This window comes from Mus musculus, chromosome 15 (genome assembly GCF_000001635.26).
Source record: "Mus musculus strain C57BL/6J chromosome 15, GRCm38.p6 C57BL/6J".
Lineage (NCBI taxonomy): Eukaryota > Metazoa > Chordata > Mammalia > Rodentia > Muridae > Mus > Mus musculus.
In genome coordinates, this window is record NC_000081.6 from 64758659 (window position 1) to 64778535 (window position 19877).

A 19877-nucleotide genomic window follows, 5' to 3' on the forward strand; every position below is an offset into this window, starting at 1 on the left:
CTCTCTCTCTCCTTCCTTCCCTCCCTCCCTCCCTTCCTCCCTCCCTCCTTCTCCCTCACTCTCTCTCTTCTTTCCTTCTTTCTTTCTTTCTTTCTTTCTTTCTTTCTTTCTTTCTTTCTTTCTCCTTTCCTCCCTCCCTCCCTCTCTCCTTCCTTCCCTCCCTCCCTCCCTCCCTCCCTCTCTCCCTTCCTTCCTCCCTCCCTCCTTCTCCCTCCCTCTCTCTCTCCCTCCCTCCCTCCCTCCTTCCCTCCCTCCCTCCCTCCCTCCCTCTCTCTCTCTCTTTCTCTTTCTTTCTTTCTTTCTTTCTTTCTTTCTTTCTTTCTTTCTTTCTTTCTTTCTTTCTTTCTCCTTTCCTCCCTCCCTCCCTCTCTCCTTCCTTCCCTCCCTCCCTCCCTCCCTCCCTCTCTCCCTTCCTTCCTCCCTCCCTCCTTCTCCCTCCCTCTCTCTCTCCCTCCCTCCCTCCCTCCTTCCCTCCCTCCCTCCCTCCCTCTCTCTCTCTCTTTCTCTTTCTTTCTTTCTTTCTTTCTTTCTTTCTTTCTTTCTTTCTTTCTTTCTTTCTTTCTTTCTTTCTTTCTTTCTGGTTTGTCGAGATAGGGTTTCTCTGTATAGCCCTGGCTGTCCTGGAACTCACTTTATAGACCAGGCTGGCCTGGAACTCAGAAATCTGCCTGCCTCTGCCTCCCAAGTGCTGGGATTAAAGGCATGTGCCACCACGCCTGGCAACCTGATCTCTTCTACTGTTAAGGTTGTGTATCATACTTCATGGTGATGGCCCAGAGCATACTTACATTATTTGTACAAATGGCATAACCATAACAAAACATCTAATTTGTAATGAAATTTAGGCTTTAAAATATATTAGTTTTTCTTATTTCTCATCCAATAAAATCATTCATTGGTAGTAACAATTTTACAAGTGACCATTGCAGAATCTTGTACCACCTCACTTCTTTCAAGCAACCTGATGCTATAGAGTATTTTTATGTGTTGATGACTCAAAGGAGCATGGTAACATGTTTCTGAGATAAACTGTGTCACATGTATAAGGCAGATGTATAAGTCATACTACTTTCTATCTATAAACTGCAAGTGGTAGCATTCTTAGTAGGGAATTGGACTGACCATTGCACAAGCCATTGTAAAACCAAGAAGATGGTATCTCTTTTATGTTCTTTGCTTGGAAGGCCCTGGTTGCAGACAATGATGCTTCAGTATGAAGGGCTGGGATGAAACTTCAATTCTATCATTCTGTGTCATATCATTGTAGGCAGAATTGGTATTTATCACTCTGAAAGCACTGATTTTGTAGGAGTGGAGATGGCTAATTGGTCTAATAAAAACACACAAGTGAAATGGCCCTTAAAATTATTTGATTGCCTAGAGGCTGGTACAAATGGCAGTGTTTTGCAAGGCACGAAGAGAATGGGGAATCCGATAAAGCTGCATCTTAATAAGGGCTGGGTTTCTTCTCGGACCCTCTTTGAAACTTGTCATTCATACATGAAGAAGTAGACCTAAACACTTCTACTGTTTTAAGATCTACAAGGACAGGAGAAAGAAAAAAAACCTAAGAGAAACCGGATGTTACAAGAGAACCATTCCTTCAAAATAATCTTCAAAATGAGACCCTGAGGAAGATGAGGATGTGTCTGATTTAGGAAAAAAAAATGTAAAAACAACATCTGAGACCATTTGACTCAAGCTCCAAATTCCAAACAGGAATGGCACGAAGCAAGAAAATTCTGGTCATCTCTAAGAAAGATGTGCATGCTGGTTATTGTTCTAGAAGCCAACATCAGAACATCAGAACAGCGAGTTATTCAGGTTTCAAGCCTTCTTGGTCAAATGCCTCCCTATTTCAGTCATGGTAAATTAAGAGTCTATAGTAAGAGGAAAGAAGTGTCTGATACAATTTTACTAAAACCTGTTAACCCTCCACCTAACTTTTAAAGTGCACAGTCACTTAAGAGAAATTCTGAACACATATAAAATATCAATTTTACGCAGACAAAGGATTATCTAAAGAGGTTCTTGGGTGACAAATAGTAACTATCATGTAGCAGGAAATAGTAGCATTAAATGAATGTTTTGAAAGCATTCAGCTCAGACCTTGTTTCATATCATGAAAACTACAATAGTCTTTATTAAATAGAAATGAGCAAGATCTAAGAGCTGATTTATGTATAAAATGTGATGTTCCTCTCAATTTAACTTCACATGCCTTGCGTATTTGTAAGAGCTACCTTTTCTTTTCTTATGCTGTTTCAAACCATTCCGTTACGTAAGAAGTTCTTGACTGCTCACCTTTTTCTGCTTTCCGAATACAGAGCTCAGGATTGTTTCTATTCCCACTGTTTTAAGAAGAAATGTATTCTATGAATTTGTTTATTCACTTATTTGATGGACACATGTGCCTAGAGAGCTAGATCGATACAGCTGCCCTACTGTTAGCTTATCTCAGTGGTTTTTCCATGTGGCAAGGACATGTAGTGTATTATTTGTATATGTGTCTACACATGCATCTGTGTAGTGGGAAGGTAAAGGATCAAACAAACGAGTTTACATGTTACTCCTTTCTTTCCTTCAAATACTTTTTACTCTTTTTGTCCCTTCAAGGTCTTTGCCACATGAATCGCTTTGTAATCACTTCCCTGTATCATATCCTTTACCATCAATATCACAGAGATATTCTAAACTGCATGAAAAGCAGGCACTATAAATTGTAGGATTTTGCTTCTGTATTAATGGTAGTCTGGGATTAGGAGACATATTGAAATAGATTAGAATTCCATCTGTGTTGCCCTGGAAAAGGTACCCAGATTCTGAGGCTCACACCTGTCAGATGGTAAAGCTAGCACCTACAGAAAGGGTATTGTAACAATGCATGAGGTAATAAGTGTAAAATGTTTAAGATAGAGTCTGACATGACGGTAAATGATAGGTGAATATGCCTCCTTAAACATGTGCTACCTTAGAGCAGTTTATTGCAAACTCTGAGGCACATAAACGCTCAGTGGATTTCCCCTGCCCAAGAGCCTCACAGCTCATGGGCACTTTGGTCCCATTTTTTAGAATGGAAAGGTCAGTGACTGGCTCAAGGTCACAAAGTTAGAGTATAAATTCCATGAGAACAGAAGCTGTGGCTTTCTGTCTTTCTCCAGTGCGCAGAACAGGATGGATAGCAGAACACAGACAGGCAGAGCGTGAACTGAACCGATCAAGTGCTCTGAGTTATAGCAGATGGACTTGCTAGAAATAACAAGAAGGGAGGCTAGAAAGGCAGTTCTTGTGGGAATGTGAAGAAACCCATGTGTGAAAGAGATCAAAACATGTGAATGGCTTGTTCTCATAGGAAGAGACACAGCAGTGGGAGCTATTCAAACAAAAGATGCCCTTAAAAAAGGAGCTTGTCTTTCTCATTCTTAAGACACATCCTAGGAGCCAAGGCAGCCAATGTGTCTGCTCCAGTGAGCTTAGGGCATCATGGGAGTACCTTACTTAATGAGTGGCAAGTCAGTGCTAGATTAAGTGGGTAGAGGTTGGAATCCTGGTACTTTAGGATGCAGGATATATTAAGAGGGCATTACTGGCCCTCTGCCCAGCTTGATATGCCAAGTTACCTGGTCTAGTATGAAGGAGTGTGGTGGAATTACAGACGCTTCAGTAAGTGTCCAACTTTTATGTAGATTCCGGGATTCCAAACTCAGAGTTTTCTTTCGTGCACAGCCAGTGTCTTTACCCTGTGAGTCACCTTGCCAGCCCTTAATTTTCGTACTAACCCTTACAGACATCTGGTCATAATCATGTCAGCGAGGTGAAGTCCTTTGTCTTGCTTCATAGATCATATTGACAAAAACTGGGCTCAAGTCATGTTTACTAGGTGATCAGCTTCATGCTTTTTCTTCTTTTTCCTTTTAAAAAATGAAGACTGAATATCTTTGAACAAAGTAAGGGTTTTTTTCATGAGTCCAGAAAAGTCTATTGGAGTGACGAGAGACTATCCATCTGTTTCTGCTACTGTAAAATAATATGTAACTCTGTGCCTGATTTTATTTCCGAAGGGGAATTTGAATCAAGGCCTTTTTTTTTCCTCCTGATACAAGTATAAGCTTTACAGAGCTGTCAGAGTCCATACTGGCTCCAGTTGACCTAGGGACCTTTTGATACCAGCTGGTCTCAATCATGTCCGCTCAGCCAAATGACAAAGAAATATGGCTGAAAATTAAAACAGAACAAAACAAAACAAAATCCTCCAAAAACATGTCTCAAATTCATATCCCCTGGCAAAATCAGATTCTTAAGGACAATTGACCAGCAGGCACTTGCATCTCATACAAGATCACAAAGCAACTCTGCAGTGTGCAGAATGAAGAGTTTTACAGAAAGAGGCTTTCTTAAAGACAGAAGTCTCAGAAGCACACAGATGATGTCAGAGTTGGAAGGAGGAAGAAAATCTGATTTTCACCAAGTTGATTTTATTTTAATGCCTCACCCACTAAAATGCCAACACCGGAAGTCAAAATGTCCAACTGATTACAGGATGTCCAGTAACATATTCTTGTCTTTACTCAGCATGAAGACCTTGCCCCATCCTATTGCTTATGGAACACCACACTTAGTTCTTGCAAGTAAGTGCCCATGCTACTCAACTCTCCCAAGGCTCTAAAGGTCTTTTGTTGGCTTCTATGTCTGGGGACATCTGCCTGTAATTGGAATTATCTGCCATCTCCTTCCTAACCTTCATTCAGAGCAAGTCTAGTTCCAGTGGTGAATGAGGACCAGAAGCTGAGACATACTACCGTCCTGTAAGAACTCTAGAAACAGAAGGGAGCAAGAAGGACAAGTTCCTCACTGGAAAGCAAAGCCTCTCAACTTCCAAAGCAAATGTGAGAGCCTTAATAAAGGGAGTTAAGACAAGGGGCGCTACCCAAAGACAAAACCTGAAGAGCAAAAGGAATACAAAAAGACCTTCAATCCCAGTCACAATCAACATAAAAAAAGCAATAAGGAGATTTTTTTTCTATAAAATTGATGATTTTGAGGAAGTCTAGATATCATCTTCAGAGAAATTTCAGGGCATATATGAAATAGTGAATTCCCAAGTGAGGATCAAGGAGAATTTAGTTTTCCCTCCTGAAAATCTACTGAATGAGATCGGATCAAAGCCCACTCCTGTTCTTTAGTTTATCATTTGTAAAATACATCCTGAGATAAGTGATGGGAAGTGCAGCCACCCTCCTGGATCATTGTACCCGAGGTCCTTCTTCATTTTCTTGTTTTATGTGTGTTTATGTGGTTCTATGGTATATGTAATCAAAGGACAATATTGGATGTAGGTCCTCACCTTTCTCTGGTTTGAGATAGTGTGTCTATTTTGTTTGACACTCCACACACCAGGCTGTTGGCTTTAAGGTTTCTGTGGATGCTCTTGTCTACACCTCCCGTCTTGCCCACAAGCATTGGAATTAGGGGGGCCTGTTACCATGCTTGACTTTCTGTAGATCCTGGGGATTTCACTTCAAGTCGCCACACTTGGGTGGCAAGTGCTTTGCTCACTGAGCCATTTCTCTAGCTCTTTGTCCATTTTCTTATTCATACAACAAGTACTTGTGCAACACTACAAAGCACACAAAAGCCTGGTTGCATATGATACTGTTGATGGACGTATCAGTCCTTATAAGTCACGGCCAGGTAATGTCTGAATGGCATGTCTACACATTCCAGTGTAGCTTTGTTCTCTGTGGCTGACTCGTAAAGGCAGGGAACTAATCCTCATTCCTGCTTATTTCTGTTGTCTAAGCAGAGTGGAACCTTTCCTTCCATACAAAATTGCAAGGGTACAATCAATGTTTCCATGTCCATTTTTCTTTCAGAGAACATGCTTTTACGATCAAAAGAGGTTTCGCAATTATAAATACTCCAGATATTTAGAAATGCTAAAAAATATGCACATTTTTACTTAAAATGTGAATTTTTGGTAGCATGAGCATTTAGCCACCTCTGAAATCAGGGTGTCTTTTGCTGTCTTGGGACTCTTGAAATCGGGAGATATTTTTCCATGGAGGTGTGTGATTGTTTCTTCCAGTCACCAGGTGGCAGTATCAACCAGGGTCGCCTTAAGTTCTGACAGAGGTTTTTCACACAGACTGAATTGGGGCAAAGCTGTGTAGATTTATTTGAAGTTTGGATCGTGAGGCATTCTTTCCATTTATCTTCTCACTGACAGAATTAGGAATGTGGGTTCTTCACTGTGCTACGTGTTGGGTGGATTTTATTTCCTGGTCATCATTGTCCTGAGTGTGCTAGCCCAGCTGTGTGTGTGTGTGTGTGTGGTATGTATGTGTACGTGTACATGTGTGTGTGTGTGTATGTGTGTGTTGTGCATGCTTCTTATAAACTCCTAATATGGTATAGTTTTTAATATCTGAATAATACATAGAAGATAGAGTATCATTGGATCAATGACTGATTCCCTAGAGTCAATAAAATATGGCTCATGCCTTTGGATTTCTATGACCAATGCTTAACCTCTTGAAATGTCAGTGTTCCTTTTGTGAGTGCGAGAGCAAAGTTTTCTCTAAGGATGCAATAAGCCTACATATCCTACCGATGCTATTCTTGGATCATAGCATACCATGCTTTCAGAATCTTGCCTTTATTTTGCTAGGCTTTAGGACATTTTCCTACGGAAACCCTTGTCTTTTGCCTCTTCCATCCAAAGTTTACGAAGGATGAGGGTGGACAGGCTTGTCTTCTTCATAAAAGCACCAGGAGGAGCAAGCCCCAGGAATCTGAGCAGAGACTGAGATATGAGCAAGAGCACTGGCCTTTGAATCTTAGTGACTCTCAACCTCAGTCCCCCAGGCTTCTTTACTGCTTCTCTCTGTCCCTTTTGAATAAGCATCTGCCTTATTATGTTGTTTTAGTCATTTTATACTTTCTGCTGTAGATACATAGCTGAAGCCATGTCTATGCTCAGCAGTAACTTACTCTCCAAAGAGGATCTGTGACTGAGGAATGGCTCTGGAACCTAAGGGAGGGTACTAAATGTCTCCTGAAGCATGCTCCCCTGCCCTTTACCCTGAGACCCACAGAGCACATGCTAGATGACACATAGCTGGATCATCCATGGGCAAATCCCCACGTATACTAGAGTACCACCCTCTAACTGTTCTGGAAGAGGCTTAGATAACTCAGACTCAAACATGCTTTTCCTGCCACTGATCCATTTTCATTCTAGTATCAGGGAGCTGCAGGTAAGATGCAGAAACTGTTAGCTAAAACACACTAGATAATACAGTCTGCAGGAGTTAGGGTGAGAGAGAGGCAAGTGCACTTTTAGCATGAATGAGTAAAGGGTTTTGCTCACTTCTGGGCTAAACTGTAATGTCTATACAGGCTAATTATGAAGATTCTCTGAAAATTCCCTCTGCTCATTATCCTAGTTCCTTTTGTAGAGTATCCAGAAGACAAAATGATTTTAATTTTGGCATGTAAGCCCTTAATTATATTATGAATAAGAAAAATCACACCTGCTATTTGGGGGGGATGTTGAGTGAGGAAAATGTTTGTTTCTTTCCTTTTTTTTTTGTGCATAGACACAATGGAATCTGAACTAGGAACTGAAGGTGGAAGGTATTCATGTTAGAGTTTGCTGTCTGTAGGTAGGGATCAGAGAATCTCATTGAGAATGGGGCCGGTAAGTTATAACAGGGCATGTGCACACCATTGTGAATTCTCCTAACTGGGAAAAGCACAATCTCCAGGCAGCTGAATAAACTCATAAAGGAATCGTTAACAGGAGCTTCATGAAATAGTGGGTCAGGCTCCTGAAATTTGCTGCAAGTACCCTGCTGTTCTTGCTGGAGGCTCCTGCAGATGTGAAACACACCCTGGGCTCAGCTAAGGAAAAATGGTCTGCTCTTGGCAATGAAAGGGAGCAGTTGACTGAAGCAATATACCCCACCTATCTTTGCTTCTCCCCAGTACAGGTTTGAAATAGAAGAAGGAAATAGAGAATGTCACCAGCACAGTGACAGCTTGCCATATTTGAACGATTTGCCTAAGCAAGGCATTGTCTTGGAGACTATCATAATAACTTGTGTGATGGTTTATGACTGTCAAATTGACAGGATGCAGAATCATCTAGTCTGGGAAGTGCAGAGCATGCATGTGAGGGACTATCTACAAATGTTATCCTTGGGACACACATGGGCTTTTATTGACTAAGTTACCTGAGTAGGAATAGTCACTCTATCTGTAGGTGACACCTACATGAACTGGCTTCCTGAACCAAATATGAAGGTGAAAAGGAGCCAGACCTTAACATTGACTGCACCTTTCTTCCTGACTGTGAAGGTAATATGACCATCTGCTTCAAGCACCCTGATTTCCTTACCACGATGGACTGAACCTTGAACTGTGAATCAAAAGAAATCCTCTCTTCCTTCACTGCATTGCCAGTTTTTACTTATTTATTTATTTTTTAAGTCACAAGAACAAAAAGTAGCCAGACAACTTGTGACTGAGGCATGTATAACGACCTCCTTTTACGGAAGGGAGTGCAGGCTCGGAGATGTCATTTTTCTTATCAGAGGTCACGCAGAAAGGAAGTAGCAAGGGAGGGGTTAAGCTTGACTCACAGTCTATGGTTTACTATCAAATTTAGATAGAGGATTAAGTCTGATCCAATACAGCAGACATGTGAAAAATCAGACAGTGTTTAAGATATAAGTGATACCGGGCTCAGTGCTTACATTTACATCAGGTTTTGAGAATCCATGTATGTTAAACTATCAGGGTTACAATGGAAGTGAATGCAAAGGCTTAGCAACACTACTTGGCTTTACTGACTCAAAGTGGAAGAAACCCTTTTGATGCTTACTGAGTCAAGGCGTCTTTGTTCCTTTGGCATCTTTCCCTTAAAGTGCAGAGACGAGGCTTTCTTTATCTAATGAGTATCTCCCTTCATGGCCTTCAGTTTACTCATTATTTCAAAGATCATAAGGAAAAAAAAAACCCAATCAAACCAAACCAAAGGAAGAACAGAGAAAGCAAGACCACAGCCCTTGTGCTCTCTAATCCCACCAACATTGACAGTAATTTACTTCAGAAAAAAAAAAAAGCCACTGTGGAGACTCGGTTCTACCTTGTGCTCCAGGCTGGAGTCTTTAAACATCAGTGAGAATGGCTTGATATGCTCTCTTCTCAACTTATCGCCACTCCGCAAGTCGATGGTATGCTCTATTCTCTTGTTAATTTCCTCAGGCCCAGACTGGACATGCAAAGCTTGTGCGAGATGGTTTGGAAGCAGATTTATTGAATTTCTTGTTAGGGCAGCCAGAGTCTAGAGGGAAAGCACATGCAGATACAATAAACCTGCTAGTCCCCTTAGGATCCAAAAGAAACGCAATGTTGTTTTAGATCATGTTGCATTGCATACAGTCACAGCATCCCATGCACTTGTATTCAGTGGAGCCTACCACATGTGATCAGTTAGCAGCCTTTGGTTCAGAGAAACACAACCTGGCAAAATGTCACAGGGAGAGGAGTGATCTCTTCCCTCTGTGTGGCTGAATTCCTTTGGTTTGAGGCATTTAGGGAGCTGTTGCCTGAGAAATGGGAGTCACCACTGTTTCTCTAACCTGGCACATCCCAGGTATGAGAGAAAGAGAACCAATAAGTAACAGAAAGTCTGTGTATCCAACAATCTCAGCAAAGGGATCTTTTCCCACTGAGCAGATTCTACACTTTGATGAGGTCATTCACCCAATGGTGATGAGAAGACTCAGTGTGCTTCCTGATTGGCAGTTTCATTTTAAGCATCTCTCAGACACAGACAATCATATGTGCCAGGCTCTGCTTCTCAAACTTGACAAATATTAATACAGTTTTTTTTACACATAGAAAGTTTTCTTCCAAGACAAACCATTATATATCTATATTGTCATATAGATATATGTATAATATTCTTTAGGCAAAAAAAAAATTCGAGCAATTTCAGCATCTCACTGTTTCCCAGGATTACACAGCATGAGGTGGAGAAAGATGTACCGCCATGGCTGGTAATTGGACATGGGGACATGGATGCAGAGATTGCATTGGCTCATGAGGACATGTCAGAGATCTTGTCTCCTGGTGACTCAACCGCCACTGATAAAAATCAACTGGCTGGCTGTAGCCAAATGCAATACTCACTCACAGCTCCAACTTAAGATAGCTTATTAAAGAAAACTTAAAATTAAATCAAAGTATAAGTTGGCCTAAAGGGATAGAGGAGTAGAGGAGTTCCATCCAGCATCAAGGATTTCCCTGAGTGAAGAATGAGGCTGTGGTACATCTATGAGGAAGTATAAACCCATAGCCTCTGTTTGCCTCTGCCAGCCTCTTAATTTAGCTACTCTTGGAACACAGGCTAGGCTGACATCAAATTATAGATCATCTCAGGAAAGCACATGAAGGGTGGTGGAGAATTTTCAGATCCTCTGGCCTCTATCTTTCATGCATCAATCACCTTAGAGATACTTGATCAAGAGCTATGACTTTCTCAAATCTGAGATGAACCCACTGACTTTAGGAATCATGGACTCTGGCCTCTTTGAAGTCATATAGTCCTTTGAAGGAAGTAGAGACCAATGTTGCAGAAAATTGGACATCAGGCTCCAGAGGGCTAGATTTCCCGAGAATCAATGTGGTTATGCAACCAAGGAAGCTGAAATGGTTTTCCCTCAGTGGATCTCCTATTTGGTTTCATAGGCAACAATTCTTCCCATGTACTTTGGATGTAACATACTTTTCTGCCTTGGAGAGGAAGTGGAAGGGATACTCAGGTTGTCTCTGTCTGGACATTCATTATGACTGAGGGATACCAGAACTCTCCTCAGAAGTGCTTACAGCTGGAATCCAACAGTTACAGTATACACATGCATTTGTAGTGACACACCTCCATTGCTGTAGATAATTTTAATTTTCTTACAGATTGCCTTCTCTTGATTAAATCAAGCATATCCACTCTACTAACCCATCATACCTGAAGCTCTAACACTCCAGGATTCACAGGGCAGGCAAGTTTCAAAACATGTTTTGGGGACAGATTTGTTACAACAGCAATGTTGACCACAAGTACAGATTTAGGGCAATTGTACTCAATGAAAGATTAACATTAAATCAACTCAAAAAGACGAGCACCATTATTTCATAAAAAGAAGGGCTTGGACTTCTTTTCCTAACAAAATGACAGTCTTGGAAACAAGGATAAGCTTGAATTAATTAATTAACTGTTAACTGCTTTCTAGTAAGGCTGCGGATCAAACCCAGCACTTTGCACACATCAGGTAAATGCTCTTTTATTGAGCTATGTGCCAAATGAACACAAGCAATTAGGTAACTTTTATACTTTGCCTTTATTTCTTCTCAAGCTGATACGGGCTCATGAAAAATGTCATCCGGAACTGATGCTAATCTATAAGAGGCCTTGGAAACTCGGGGTGAATTTTGTTGGTTGCTTGCTGATCAGAGGATTCTATGTCATTGACCACTTGTATAAGGCAGTGACCAATGAAATATTTCCTGCTCAGAACCCCCTACATGGTCCTGGATATCAATGAGATATTTGTTCCCAATGAGAATAAATTTGTTCTCATCCCTCTTTTCATTTATCAGTACTATGAAGATGTAGGTACTAGCTGGGAAGGAGACACTTCCATCTTCCATCCCAGTGTTGTGGTGGAGACCCTCAGCTATATTTAGGCTACCTATAATAAAGAGAAGAACCAAGTCATCTCAAGATGTCAAGCAAATTGAAATAAAGAACAGAGAAGCCAATTATCCTACTTTTGTGTAACTCCTATGCACAGAGTACATGACTTTTGGGGTAACTACAGCTTGGGATGATCATTGATACCCTATACCAGAGAAGACTGGAATTTTGTCCTATGTTGATCTTAATGGTCTGATGCTGCCAGTATTGGAAGTCTAGATACGTGTGTCTTTACAATGATTCGTTTGTAAGGAGTAACTCGGAATGTGTGACACAAGTCATTTGTCTACATAGAGTCACACCAGGATAATCTATTTTTAATAGCACAACATTTTTCTTTTTTATAAGTCACCTAGCTATAAGAGTGAGATTGAGATGAGGTCAAAACAGAACTGGAGTTCCCAAATGATTCCAATTTTAAATTGACCTCCAAATTCTGAACACAGAATTAGAAACACAAGTGGAGGAAATAATATCAGCATATTTGATTATGAGATGCACATACATAATTGAACATATTTTCAAAATCCACTTTTAATATAGATGTGATATATCATTTAACATTCAATGATACTGCATATTCTTATTTTTTTTTTTTGATGGTGTTTCTAGGTGTTTGGGAACTCAGGACAAAGTAGTCATATATTTCACATTAACCAGATATCGCCATGCTGTTATAAATAGATGATGCTATAAATAAATGATGCTGTTCACCTTATCTGGTGCTTTCGATATCAGTGAGGTCAGAACAGCAGCAGAAATGTCAGTTACTGCTTGGGTTGAATGTTTAGGTCAGACTTTCATTACAAAACAGCTGCTGTCTTTCCTAGAATTATTCTTGTTCAGATCCATATTCTCTACAGGTGTTTCTGTAATCACTCTCTTCCCCACAGTTCTTAGGACATACCAAAGTTCAGAGGTGAATTACAGACATTCCATAGCCATAAACTTAAAGACAGGACATAGCTTGAGAATGTGGACACTGTGGAAATGAGCACCACAGGGTCTGGGGAGCCCTTTGTTAGCTGAATTTGCGTGAGGGTGGGAAGGTCATCATTTGGTTTATGCCATGAATATTTTTTTTGTAGGATTCATCTTCCTTTCCTTTGAACCCACTTTTGCTCTGATTCTCTCCAGGCCCTGTCACTTCCTGGATGGCCATGACATTGTTTGGCCTTGTTTTTTGGTACAAAATTTAAGGCTTAAAGTACCTCTGTGAGACCCATCCAGTTTTTCATTGAAGATAAGGGAATAGGAATGGATGTAAGGGCTAGAAGATGGGTGAAGAGCTGTGAAATGCCACAGCCACTGTAACTCAAATGCACAGCAGCTGAGATCCCTCTATAGGGTGCATCAACTACCAGCTGTAGATGGAAGAGGGTTTTAAGGGATCCCCATTCCCCTCTGCTGAACTTTTCGTACTGATTCAGAAAAGGAGGAGTCATTGCCCTCAGAATACCCACTGGTGGCCCCAACAGAGTCCAGTGTGCAGTTCCAATCCTACAGTTACACAGATAACACAGGTTAAACTAAATAGATCACACAACAAAACTGACAGTTATAAGTCCTGGACAGAGGTAGGCTGGTAGGGAGGAGGGGAATTGATGGACGCATAAAGGAGACCCAAAGCAAAGGAGTAAATGTGAGCACACCCTTCCTTCATGGCACCGATGCAGATTCTGGAAGTCAGCTTACACAGCCTCATGACTAAATCCTCCCAATTCAGTCCTTCTCCATATGTTCCAAGAAGCAGAGACATCACAGGGTTCTGCGTGATGCTGCCGGTCTGTGGACCAACCAGGCAGGAAGTGTGAATTGAATATTTGCTTCCTGTTGCCTCTTTTACAGGAGACTTTTTTTTCCTGACAGTTACCCATGACAGTGCCTCACATTTTATAACTATAACTCAGCACATGCTTGCTAAACATACATGTTCTTATATCCACTTACTGAGATCTCACAATATATATGACCAAGATAAAGTCTAAAGGATGAGATCCTTTTAGCCTCTGCACTGTCCAAATGTTTTGACCCCAAATTTCTTGTTGAACTTTTTTTCTGTGTTTCATGGGATGCTGATTTGGAAACAGTGGTCAGAGTTCCTTACTTGCTTTTATTCCTTTCTACTTGACTGAACCAGTTTCTGAATAAGACCTATTGGCGCTCATCCATATGATGCCTTCCAGAATGCTGAATTACCTCCTTCAGGAGAATGGCCACCATTTGATTCTATTTCCTCAGGAGCTCCCAGAGTACCCTGGCTTTTATACATGAGGTTTTCTAGTCTGTTCATGCCATATGTAAACTCTTTGATGGATATCAGACTCCATCCTAATGGGTGATGACCTGGACTGGAGTTTGGACTCCTGATAAAACCTGATCTCGTCAGCAGTTACTCAGTCCATTTTGTCTCATGCACCAGAGCACACAGATCCTGGCCACATGTCTGACCTGTCCTTTTAAAAATGAAATCAGACATGGTCTCCTCTGGGGAGCCTATTTTGAGCCTACGTTGTCCTTAGCAGTTTAATTAATTTCTTGAACACATGTGTGCTTATTCATTAATCTCTGATCTTGAAATCGGACACAGTGCCTCATCTATGTCGATGTTTCCAGCACCTGATGGGTTCACTCAAATGTGAACACACATTTAATGAACAATTTATTGTATGGATGTAAGGTTGCCTACATGAAGATTATCTCCAGAAAGGTGTTGCTGGTCTTATTATCAAATGTCCTGTTTTTATCTCCTATTCTTCCCTACATAACTCTACATTTAAAAAGATCCTCTATTCCAGATCTAAGTAAAAAAAAAATATTTCATGTGCTATATTTCTAGCTTTTGGTCATCAGAGCATCATGAAATAAAAGATACAGCCATGACAGGTGACATTCCAGCCAAGAACAATAGCCTTTAAAGGCATCATCACAGTACATCTCAATATGAGGGCTTCCTTTGCATTTGGGGAACACAGAGAGTGCTTTCCCCACTACACCTCCCAGTGCTGCTCTAGAATATCAGAGACCTGATGTCAGAAAGGGATAACTTTGAGTCTTTTCTGGAACCTCTCTTTTCTAGACTTTCTTTTCCTGAAAACTTTCCTTTCTTGACTAACTTCAGCTTGAGCATTTCCCTTGAGCTGGCTTGCTTAAAAAGGCTAAAGAGAAAGGGCTCTGTAATTTTTTCTTTTTAGCTCCCATAGGAGGTGATTGTGGTAGCTTCGGTATCCAGCTACAAGAAGTTGTGAATGAGGCACTGCTCACTGCTGCTTTAGAAGGCTTTGCAGAGCATGATGGGTTGAGCAAACCTAGGCTTTCCTACTTACACTGAGCAGGCTGGTCATTTCTCAAAGATGGCTTCTTTTCAGTTTCATATTTGAGTCTTCACTAAGAAGTAGGAGGGTCAAAGGCTCCTTTTACTGACTGTTTGGGCCACCTTACCATCATTTCTGGGATAGCTTGTGCCTGGCCTTGAGCATCCACCACTCTACTTGCCTGCTGTGCACAGGGCTGGGACTATGGGAAAGATATCATCTTTGTAATTCTGATGTAGCATCCTTGGTCCTAAAGGACAAAAGAATAATACTTGGACTGGATGGGAATGCCCCATGTACACACAGAAATGAAATTTATTTTCTATACTGTTTGTTAAAATACAAATCCAAGCTTCCTAAGAGGAAGCTTTTCCTTTCCAAAAACTCATTTTTTTGATAAAATATAATCATGTATAATATATAAGAGGGCACATAGTGGGGTTATATACACATGGTGGGGTGAGTGAATCATGCCAATTTACATATTCACTATCTTTAATTATTGTCTTTTTTCTTGTTAAGAAGGCTCTTTTTATTGGGATATCTCCAACACTCTGGATTTGAGAGTTTGTGGAGACTGTTGTCACGTTTGGGAAAGACAGAATTGTGCTTCCCCCAAATCTAGAGATGAGAATAATAGATTTCTTTGAACATGAGTTGAAATTTGTTTTTCTTCCAGAAGGCACAGAGTGGTCTTTAAATAAACATCAATTGCGTGACATTTCTGAAAATACCCACATAAAGTCTTCAAAACCTAAATGTAGCATTTCCTACCTCTTATAGGAATAAAATCAATAGGAACTTGGACAAGTCCCTACAAGTGAGGTTCAATAGCCAAGGGCACAGCTTTCCATGTGTTTGTGAAGAGAAAATGAAGTATCACATGCAAACAATCTTTTTTCTGCACTTCTCAGATAAGAATCTAGTTTACTTTTTCCTATTACTTATGGCAATAAACCTCCTTTCCACATAAAACCAAAGGGATATCTAAGGTCTTGCTATGAGAGGAAATCTTCAATGTCTTCCCCCAGAAGAGCTTTGAAGTAATTTATAACAGTCTAATAGCTTGCACTCTAGGAAATGGAATAACAAGGTTCGAAACGTCCCCCTCTGCTTTTTTGAATGAACAGTCTAGAAATTTCTAAGAAGCCTATCAGAGTATTCCAGTGTCATTTGTGTCTTGTTTTTCAATGTCTAGACATGTGCAAATAATATCAGTTCATGGCCCAGTCAGTAGGGGCAACTGTTAAATGCTATTCCAGGAGAGGTCTCAGTTTCCAAATACTGTCTTCATGGTAAATGTGATAAAGACCAAAAGTTCTGTGAAAACCTTTGATTTGCTTTTGTACCGTATGTCATAAAATTTCAGGCTCTCTGAGATGAAGAAATAGCACACAAGCAGCAAGACACCCATAGTGCTGCATGATCATACAGGAGACATTTAATAATTTGGTACTATTTATAGTCTTCCAACTTCACCCTTGATCTTTAGCATGTATGAGCAGGTACTGTTATTAAAATAGTTTTTGTATTTGGGGACTTAACCCCAGGAATATGTAAACACAGGGTCCCTCTCTTTCTTTGTGTGCTCTATCTGGTGTTCAGTGCCTCAGCCTTGCTGTTTGGCTCTTACTACTGGCTCACAGCTTGGGGACCAGAGATACCAATACTGGTCTTTATTTTCTTGGGATGGGATGTGTACAGGTGATCAGGTGAGGCTGAGCCTTTAGGTATGGCCACAATTCCAGATGACTTGATAGAAGTCTCAGAACAGAATACTGTGAACCTAAAAGAGCAAACCTCTAGCATCTGAGACTTAGTCCCCAATTCCTGCTCCAATTATCCAGTAATCATAATTATGGACAAATGTTTTTTTGCGCTGACTCTCTCTTGTCTGGGAAACTTGTTTAGATTCAGGATTGTGTCACTCAGGTGTGGAAACATGGTGGTTGAATTTTTACAATCTGGGCCATGTTTAATGAAACAAGGCAGCTACGAGTCTTCTGCTGCTTGCTCGAAACACTGTGGGGCATCTCTTTCCACATGAAAAAATTGAAGGCATCTAATGGGAAGTACATTGCCAACTGAAATGTCAGCCTTAAAACAGTGTGTCCATGGTAATACAATCAAGAGATGCAAACCCCAATCCTGACTTTTTGTCAGGTTAGAATAAATGCAATAAAGAGCGAGACCTAGGGAGGGGAAGGGACCCCTGATTTACTTGTGAGTGGGAGAGAGAGAAATTGACACATAATGGTTTGCTTATGGGGACACAGGAAGGTGTGAACCCAAATAACCCCAGCGCTGAAATCATTGAGTCAAAATGCCAGGCTGTGGGACTGGAGAGGTGACCACTGTCCCATGGACAAAATGATCTTGAGTTCACGGCCTAGAAAGTTTCAGCTTAGGAATTGAATGAAGAACATATATAAGGACCCAAATCATTCAACCCCCTGCCCAAAGTAGAAGGTATTTAGACATTTCTCATAAATGCAAATACTGTGAGAAAATACTGTTTATGTTGATGTGCCTGTGTGTACATGTTTATACAGGTACATGTTTTCTTAATCGAAATGTGGGGGGAGTTTAAAGGTTACCTAAACTTTAATCCCCTTCATGGATAGAACTACCTTTTGAGTCACTGATAAATGACCCATGATTGGTGTTTTAATTATTGGTGTGAAAATGATTTGTTCAGATACAATTATATAATATACGAATCAAGCATAGTTGTCTATACTTTCATTCCTTATCTTTATTTGTGTGCGTGTGCAACCATGTGTACATGCATGCATGAATGCACATGTATGTGTATATGAGAAAAAATATATATAGAGAGAGGAGGTAGGTAGGGTATGGGGATTCTCATGAAGGCTTGATCCCCTGGAGCTGGAGTTAGAGTTTGAAACCCAAGAAGAAACCAGCTTCTAGGGAAAAAGTGTTTGGGACTTTGGCTGTGCGTCCTTTCTCTCACTGTATCCTTCCAATCAGTATTGCCTTTTCAATCCAGCTTCTCTAGGTGCTATTTCAGTTTTTGTTCATGAGCTGATCTCTTAAAGAGTGTTCTTGTAGCTATGTACAGACTCTTTGTTGGAAGCTACCGCACACGAGATATAGGAAACCTCACTGAACTTCAGAACCTAAAAAGATCCTTTAAGGTATTCAAAGAGCTATCATAAATCTAATGCTTCACCATCTTGAATTCACTGGTGGGGCCTGGGGATCCTTGAGAAGTGTGTGTGTGTGTGTGTGTGTGTGTGTGTGTGTGTACTTTCAAAAGCTGAGCACTTTCTCAAGAAAAGCCACTGAAGTTGTGTATTGATGCCAAGTCAACTCAAAATAATAATGTATATGAATAGCTACCATGTGTCCTACATTTGGAAACAATTGGATATAGTTAATGAAAAAATTTAAGCATGGATGCTAACAAAAATACCCAGTTTCTTTGCATAGCTAGAATTATCTCAGGGTAATGAGACTTCTTCAATGCTTCAGAGCAGTGATATTAGTAAGAGACAGCAATTGGGATACATCAATTAAGAACTGGATAAAAGATTGTTAGCAATCAGAGCAATTTATTTAGGAAAGAAAAAGACCTTCACAGATATAAATTTAATTGTGTCAAAATAATGGAAGTTGTCCCTTGTGACCTAAGTTTGGGAACAGTTGGGCATAGCTTAATAAAGAAATTTTACCAAGGACATAATTACCCTAGGCATTGGAAAGGTAGGTGATGGGATCAATATAAAATAAATCCCATGTTTCCTCCTCAAATTAAGAGATTCAGTTCATGAAAAGTCCAGGTATTTGCTATTGTTCTTCAGACCTATTTCCATATGTTTAAAGTATTGCACTCAGTCTAGGCCTGGAGGTACCGGTCTGAAAACCCATCTCTTTAAAGACTAAAGCAAGAAGACTGCAACTTCAAGGCAAATCTGGGGTACGAAGTGGACTTAAGGCCAACTGGACCAACTTAGTGTGACTCTGTCTCAAAATTAAAAAAAAAAAAAACGTAGTGGGAGCTGATGATATATATCTCAGTGGTTGAGCTTTTGCCTAACGGTGCAGGCTCTGGTTTCCATCACCACTATTGTACAACAAACATACCAGAACAAGCAAACAAACAAGCAAACCCCACTTATGCACACTTGATTTCTGTTTGTCAGACCATAGTTTGTGACTTGCAAATACTAAATCAATCCATGGCGATAGAAGAGTCTAAGTGATATCCTTGTTAAAAAGTTCCCTTCTGTATTGTCTGTAATGTAACCACAGGCTGTATGGTGTCCATTTGCAAACTTAAACAAGGGTCTAATGTAATTCTGTAGATGTCACGTCAATATATCTAACTGTATCTGCTCCAGTTACATCTACCCAAGAGCTTCAGGGAAGGGGAGGGTAATTAGTCAAAGTTAATGGATCGACTTGTCTGTTTAATCTACTAAGTACTCCATGAAAGGCTTCAAATTAGCTCGCCTTTCTGAACAGAGTAAAAAACCAGATCCTCTAATGACTCCTTGGCTGAACTCGGCAGCTGTCTTCAGAGTCAAGCTCAAGGGAATCTGGGGTTATAACACCAGGAAAAGCTGTGTTATTAAACCATTATAGATTAACTCTGGGGAATTTCCCAAAGTCTTCCATATTCTCAGCCTCAATCCAGTAGGTATCTCATCCAGGGAACACACCAAAACCCAATCTAATAGTAACATCATTAAAAACAAATGAGAAAAATTTGCTTTTAAGTTCCTGCATAATGAGATGGAAGATGAACAGAAAGAGCTGAGCTTGAGAAACCATATTTTTCA

General features: G+C 40.5%; 1 protein-coding gene across 3 annotated transcripts in view; it reads right to left on the reverse strand.

Moving 5' to 3' along the window:
• Adcy8 (adenylate cyclase 8) overlaps positions 1 to 19877 on the reverse strand; it is a 223262-nt gene that overhangs the window by 59624 nt on the left and 143761 nt on the right. For 2 of the 3 annotated variants that reach the window (NM_001291903.1, NM_009623.2), the window contains exon 8: positions 9149 to 9346. The exons of the other annotated variant lie outside the window; for it this stretch is intronic. In NM_001291903.1, the coding sequence (NP_001278832.1) occupies positions 9149 to 9346 (198 nt within the window). The remainder of the gene's footprint in view (positions 1 to 9148; positions 9347 to 19877) is intronic. 3 annotated transcript variants of the gene reach the window in all.